At 36.5% G+C, this 7849-nt stretch overlaps 1 protein-coding gene across 1 annotated transcript; it reads left to right on the forward strand.

The window, feature by feature from the left end:
* The first annotated feature begins 6344 nt into the window (after positions 1-6344).
* On the forward strand, positions 6345-7523 carry LOC131147954 (F-box/kelch-repeat protein At3g06240-like). Its single transcript, XM_058097636.1, has one exon. The coding sequence runs from the start codon at positions 6345-6347 to the stop codon at positions 7521-7523; it is 1179 nt and encodes a 392-aa protein (XP_057953619.1).
* The last annotated feature ends 326 nt before the right edge of the window (positions 7524-7849 follow it).

Raw genomic sequence — 7849 nt, forward strand, 5'->3', positions numbered from 1 at the left:
GAATTGGCTGCAGTGGTACACGTGTTAAAGATTTGGAAGCATTACTTGTACGGTGAGAGATGCGAGATATTCTTTGATCACAAAAGTTTAAAGTGCTTTTTCACTCAAAAGGATCTGAACATGAGACATATGAGGAAGTTGGAACTTATTAAAGATTATGACTGCACTATCAGTTACCACTCAAGGAAAGTAAATGTGGTATTTGATGCTTTGAGTAGGAAATCAGTGGGACCAACACTAACAACTATGGAGGTTCATCATCTGATCCAGATGGATCTGAAGAGATTCGGTGTAGAGTTGGTAAAGAGTGATCCTCATGCATTTATTGCCAGCCTGGTATTGCAGCCTACTCTACAGGAAAGGATTAAGACCGCTTAGAGGGATGACACAAAATTAGCAGAGTTGATAACTAAGGTGCAGGGCGGACAAGGAGAGGATATTTTTGACAATGGCACCTTGAGGTTCTGTTCTAGGTTGTGTGTGCTTGCAGATATGGACATTAGGAGGATTATCTTAGAGTAGGCTCACAGGTCTTTGTATATGGTTCATCCAGATAGTATTAAAATGTATAAGGATCTGCGAGAGTCTTATTGGTGGAGTGGCATGAAGAGGGAAATTGCTGAGTTTGTGCAGCAGTGTCTAACGTGCCAGCAAGTAAAGGTTGAGCACCATAGGCCGGCGGGTTAGTTGCAGCCGCTTTACATCCCAAAGTGGAAGTGGGATCATGTATCTATGGACTTCGTGACAGGTTTACCGCTGGTACCGTATGGTTAGAATGCTATTTAGGTGATCATTGATAGATTGACGAAGACCACTCACTTCATTCCTATTAAAGTCAACTACTCCATGGACAGACTAGCGGAATTATATATTCAGGAGATAGTATGATCACATGGTGTGCTAGTGTCTATAGTATAAGACCGAGACTCATGTTTCACATCACAATTTTTGAGGAGCTTATAGGAGGCTCTGGGGTTTCAATTATCTTTCAGCATGACATTTCATCCTCAGATGGACGGCCAAACTGAGAGGGTGATTCAGATATTAGAAGATATGCTGCGGGCATGTGAGCTGGATTTTAGGGGTAGATGGACCTAGTATATGCCTCTGGTAGAGTTTGCATACAATAACAGCTATTAGGCCAGCATCGGCATGACACCTTGTGAGGCGCTCTATGGTAGGAGGTGTCGTTCTCCTCTATATTAGGATGAGATAGGTAAGAGGCAAGTGTTGGGACCATAAATAGTGCAGCAAGCCTATGACAAAGTCCAGCTCATTAAAGAAAGAATCTGTGCAACTCAAGGCCGGAAAAAGAGTTACGCCAATACTCACCGCCGGAAAATGGAATTTGAAGTTGGGGACTATGTTTTTTTGAAGATAGCACCATTAAAGGGAGTTATAAGGTTTGAGAGGAAGGGCAAGTTGAACTCTAGGTTCATTGGCCCTTTCGAGATACTTGAAAGAGTGGGGTTAGTTGCCTACCAACTAGTTTTACCATCAACTTTGTTTAGAAAGCATGACGTATTTCATGTTTCCATGCTGAGGATATATGTCCCAAATCCCTCCCACATGGTCAGTTATGTAGAGTTAGAGCTCAGAGATTCACTGGCTTATGAGGAAATACTAGTGCAGATTCTAGACAAGAAAGAATAGGAATTGTGCAATAAGAAGATTCCTTTAGTAAAAGTCATGTGAAGAAATCATACAGTAGAGGAAGCTTCATAGGAGCTTGAGGTAGATATGACAGAAATACCCACATTTATTTAGTGGGATTCGGCAGTAATTAGGAAAAGATGCTGATAAGTATGTAATGTCCCTTTTGTAAGTTAATCAGTACATGTAATAATATTTTTGTAGTAGGTAGTATTTTTGTTTCAGGAGAATTTTTTTTTTCTTTTATGTATATATTGTAATCTCCCAGGACCCTGAATGTAACCATGGTATTCTTCCGCCACAAGTGACGGTAAGTAATAAAATATGTAGCCCATTTTCTTTAAAGGATGGTGTCAATAAGATAGTAAATTTTGAGGACAAAATTTTTATAAGGAGGGGAGAATGTAGACACCCAAAGAATTATAGTAATTAAATAAAAGAAAGGAGAGAAAAGGAATTTTAAAAAGGGATTTCAGTAGGGTCTCGTTGACGAGTGAAGAAGTGCTCGTCGATGGGAACGCGTGTCTTGTTGACGAGAAATTACCGAGAGGACTATTTCGAGAACCTAAAACTCGTCGAGGAGGAGAAGGTGTTCGTCGACGAGCTCCCTTCATTGACTCATCGATGAGGCGGCGTGTCTTGTCGATGAGGCCACTTGGACCAGCATCCTATAAAAGGCCAAAAATCACTTTTCTGCGAGAGAATCATGCAGAACCCCCTTTCTCTCTTTAAAAATTTGTTTCCTCTACTTTCTCTCTAGAAATCCGGCCTCATTTCATGTCGGTTTGACGATCCGAAGTCGCCACGTTATTCTTAGGAAGATTATCTACAAATCTGCTGGAATGATTTGTTGGTTAGGCCAACTTAGGTACCATCCCAAAATTTGGGTAAGTTAGTTATTTTAATATTTATTAAGGTATTTGGTATTTCTGGGTTGAAGGAAGGTATTAGATGGGTTTATACTAAAATTTTGTTAGGAAAAATGTAAATTTCAGGATGTTAAGTTGGGGAACACCACGGGTGTAATTTGTGAGTAATTGGTGGGCTTCTCAGTAACCCAAGTAAAAGGATAAACTAAGTTAGTATTTTTCATGAAATTATTTACCATATTACAACATTTATTTTTTCAGAAATTGTGTATGTAATAGCATAGTGTTTGGGAATACTGCTGTTGAACAAGAAAATGGATTTAATGTTAATTAATAGAAAATATGATTTCAGATTAGGTTTTATGCCTAAAGGTATTATTCATATTTGTGTGACGTGCATCTTATTTATATGAAGTTATGTAATATTAGAATATTATGTTTTTCAGAATAAGCATATTATCACTGTATTCAGAAAGATATTAAAAACAGTACATGAACTATGTTTAAAGTATGGTATTGACACAATACAGGGATTTCAAAACGATGTATGTTAAAATATGTCGGCGTAAGGGCCATGGTTTTCCATGAGATACTGTGTCGGCGTAAAGGTCGTGGTTTTACATGATATACTATGTCGGTGTAACGACCGTGATTTTACATGATATACTATGTTGGCGTAAGGACCGTGGTTTTACATGTTATAGTATGCCAGCGTAAGGGCCGTGATTTACATGATATAATATGTCGGCGTAAGGGCCGTGGTTTACATGATATGATATGCAAAAATTTATGAAAATATTATCTTGACAGATACTATTATGAAAAAACCATGTATCATTATATGAAACTTACTATATGTTATCAGAACCCGAATGACTTAGTTTAGGCTCTCACGAAGCACGGTATCGTAGCTATATGTTCACAATCATGTATATGTTAGTGTTATCACATGTCGTAAGAGAATGTCGGAGAACGGCAATCGATGTGGTTTTATGGTAGTGCAAGCGTCTCTCTGGTGGTTTAGACCAGCAAGGGCGGACCCATTGTACTTACAGACTTATGTTGATCTAGCGTTCTTGGACAGCCATTGTTAGGTCCCGCCTTCGGGCCGCACAACCTAGTCTTGTGGGGGTACTATGACACCAACCAACTATCCATCCGGGGTGTTATTTTATGTAAAGTTATATAAGATAATTTTCATGTATAGAAACTCAGTATGTTATACCATGTTATGATAAACTATGTTTTATCTAGATATAATACAGACAGTTTTACCAAATATGATTTATGAATTGTTATATGAATAACATGAAAATACTCATGTTGCCACACACTGATGTTATTTTATTTCCCTTATTGAAAGGTGTCTCACCCCAACTATATAAACATTTCAGAAAACCCAGATAGAAGAGCGGATAGAGCTCCGCAGTGTTTGAGGTCTACTGTTATACTCTGTCAAAAGGGTAAGTCGTTATGTTAGGGTCTATTGGATTTTTAGGTTATGACCCTAGGAAACTTTTTGATCTTTTTGGGATGTGTATATGTATATGTCAGGTTTGGTAGAACTCTGGTATTGTGTTGATTGGATGGCTTGATATGTATATGATGTATGTTTTCTGCTGCTTAGGTATCAAAGGTGTACAAAAGGGTTACCCCTTGTATCCACAGATCTTGATGGGGTACGTTTATGGTTATTATAGATGTTTTATGAAAAAAAAATGTTTATATGGTAAAATAGGTAGGTCGTTACACGACCAACAGCGGTTAGATCCAGCTTTCGGGCCGCACAATCTTGACCATAGGGGGAAGCATGACATAGTGAAATATCCTCAGGGCAGCCATGAGTTACAGACGTGGTATGCACTGATTACGAGGATACTCATGGGGTGGATGGTGAGATGTAGATGGGAAATGAAAAAGTGTGAGTTGATAACATAAATTATTAAAGCGAAGCAAAACACTCCGCCTGAGGGCTTGCTGAGTAAGGTATGTGCCCTAATAAGTATCAATTGTAACCGAACTCGAGTTAATCGGCTAAGAATTCAAACGATATTTGAGCAGAGGGAAGCTACTTGTATGGGTGTGTACTCTTTCCTATTCTCGAGCACTTCGCTGGTAAACATGGGTTGCATGAGAACGTGTTGAAAAAGGGAATTAAAACTTTTAAAAGCTTGTGTCTCACCCAATTATTTAAATATTTCATGAAACCGAGATAGACCAGGTGATAGAGCTCCGAGATAGGAAGGAGCTGATATCCTGAGTAGACATGGTGAGTATTCTGAGTTAGGGATGGAGGATTCCCCTAGGGTATTTTGTGTTTCTTTTTGAGAATGTGTTAGACATGTATATATGGATGAATTAGTACTTTGGTATGTGTATTCACTATGGTATGCAAATATGTTGGCTTCCGCTGATAGTGTTGTTTGAATGATTGGTTACCTGGTACCCTTTTCGGGTCGGGTTATGTTTGTATGGTATCAGAAGTGTTGACGTGGCCAATATGTGAGTAATATTAATATAATTTATAAAAAAAAATTGTATGAAGATCGGGACGCCTCATTAATAAAATTTCATTTTATTTGCTTTTATTGTATTCTCACATATCATACTTGTGATAAGTGTTTTTTTAGGTACCCATATTCTTTGATTGCCACATCATCTTCCATCAATTTCAAATTAATTGGATCACTATTAGGAAGCCGTGTTGAAGTATTTGGTGGGAATTTGTCCTAATATTTTTGGAAAAAAATGGCAAGCTTCTTTTAAGATGTTCTAGTTGAAAAGTACTAAACCCCATTACACAATAACTTAGAAAACTTGAAGGTCATGGCAAGACACTTGAGATTTGATGCTTACATGGATAGCTTAATCCCAATCCAAGGAGGAAATGAACTTGGTATCCCAATCCCCCAATTAAAAACATTTTTATCCTTTATGCATGTAGATGGTGTGGTCACAAGAAGGAAAAAATCACATTTTGGTTTAGTATAGAGTTCGGATCATAGAGTTCAGATCATAGATTTGTAATTGAGTGGAATGACAAGATATGTATAATATGAAAGTGCATTAATTTTCTTTGTGAATCCATACAAATCCCAGTTCAAATTTCAAAATTAATAATTCCAAATCCTATTATATATATTTTAAATTTTTTTTAAAAACAAGTTATTTTTTTTATAATTACTCTGAATTCTAAAAATAAAAATAAACATTTGGTTCACAACTAATCAAATCTTCAAATGCTACCTTATTCTTGTTGATCTTGAAAAATAAAAAATAAATTGAAATTTTTATACATCTTTTTGTGAAAAAATAAAATGAAAAATATTTTCCATGACTAAATAGACCCCTAATTCTCATTTGACATCTTTACAATATTAGAAAAATAAAATAAAAATTCGATATAATCTACATTTTCATGTTTAAAAAATATTCATGCTACGTGTTAATTCATCATATTTCACTTGAAGGACATAACTTTGTGAATAAGAAGCGATATCAAAAGATATTTTATTTAAATTTCAAATCATATTTTAACTATTTTAAGAAAGTTCATAATTATTCTTTAATTATAAAGAGCAACTATGGGATCAACGATTGTAATGCCTATAATAAGGAATCTATAATTGTTAAATGCATTATCATAGCATGCAAAAATATAAATATTTTTAAACATAATAAATGAAGGGTTATAATAAAGATTTAACCAATTAGAAAACAAAGAAGCATAAAATAATTCATTTATTTCTAACTTCCATTTCTACACACACACACATATTACATATATGATGTTGATGGCTAATCATTCCTTGTCAATGGGTGATGGCAACCAATTACCTGCCAGATGATGTGCTGATTGAAGTTCTGGTCAAATTGCCTGGCAAGTCTGCCTTGCGATTCAAGTGCGTATCCAAGTGGTGGTGCTCATTGGTGAAGAGTCGTGGTTTCATTTCTCGGCATGCAGTTTTGAATAAGAATGGCGGTATTCTCGTTTCCCATGGTGCTGCTATCTTCTCCATGCTATCCGAAGATACTTTAAATGTTTATAAAACTTTAGACTTGCGACCTTTCTTTCAAGATTGTGTTGACAAGATTCAGTCGAAGATTGCAGGTCACCACAATGGCATTATTTGTTTATTCAACCATAGAGGAGACATTCTCCTTTGGAATCCCACAACCAGAGAGCGAAGATCTTTGCCTCTACCAAAAACAATAGATATGTCTATTGATGACGAAATTTGTGAAATGGTATTCGGATTTGACTCCAATGCCGATGACTGCAAAGCGATGGTTAAGATGAGAACTTGGAAGAACGGTGATATCTATCAAACATTTTTATACAGCCTAAGGACGGATACTTGGAAAGAGATGACACACCAATATGACCTGCAACAAGTTGGGTTGAATACTTCTACAAGAGAAATATATGCAAATGGAATGTTCTTTTGGACTGTAACGGAAGATGAGGACATGGAATCAGATGTCATTGTTTCATTTGACATCAGCAGTGAGGTGTTCCAGAAAATTCCGCTCCCTGATGTTTGCCTTACATTAGCTCGATGGAAGCATAAAAGGATTCTTGCTGTGTTAAACGAATCAATGGCCCTCCTTCTCCAAAACACTCGTAAATGTCCTCTTGATTTCAATATGCAGATTGATATATGGGTAATGAGAGAATTTGGGGTTAAGGAGTCATGGACAAAACAATTTACTCTTAATCTTCAACATCTTTCACTAGTTGAAGTATTTGGTGGGATTCCAGATGTCCACAAATTTTTGAAAACTGGCGAGCTTCTTTTAACGTCTTCTTGTGGAAAAGTACTGGCTTTGCTTAATCCCATCACACAAGAGCTTAGAAAACTTCAAGGTCATGGCAGGATAGTTGGGATTGTTCCTTACAAGGATAGCTTAATCCCAATCCAAGGAGGAATTGAACCAAAAAGACGTGTCTTATATAGCAACAAAACAATTGAAAACATTATTTGGCCTTTATGCACGTAGATGGTATGGTCACAAGAAGAAAAATAATCGCGTATTAGGTTTTGTTATGAAAATTTCAATTGACTCTACGCTTTGTCTTATGTTTTTAGATAGTCTAATGTATGTACTGAAAAGATCAATGCGTGCAAAATTAGCATTGCATTGTTGTTTGTCCCATTTATGAAATTGAAGTTTGTTTAAATTATTGGCGTATGATTTTGTAAGCACTCTAATTTTCATATTTTTCATATAATAAAACTACATTTTTTTCTTACTAGCGGAGCGTAGTCGTTTGCCACCTTACTCCTTGCGCTAATGACCCAAACACAAGTGGATCTACATGAGCA

This window comes from Malania oleifera, chromosome 1, assembly GCF_029873635.1.
Source record: "Malania oleifera isolate guangnan ecotype guangnan chromosome 1, ASM2987363v1, whole genome shotgun sequence".
Classification (NCBI taxonomy): Eukaryota; Viridiplantae; Streptophyta; class Magnoliopsida; order Santalales; family Ximeniaceae; genus Malania; species Malania oleifera.

Excerpts from the sequence above, each read along its gene's own strand:
- LOC131147954 (XM_058097636.1), top strand. The coding sequence starts at position 6,345 with ATGGCAACCAATTACCTGCCAGATGATGTGCTGATTGAAGTTCTGGTC.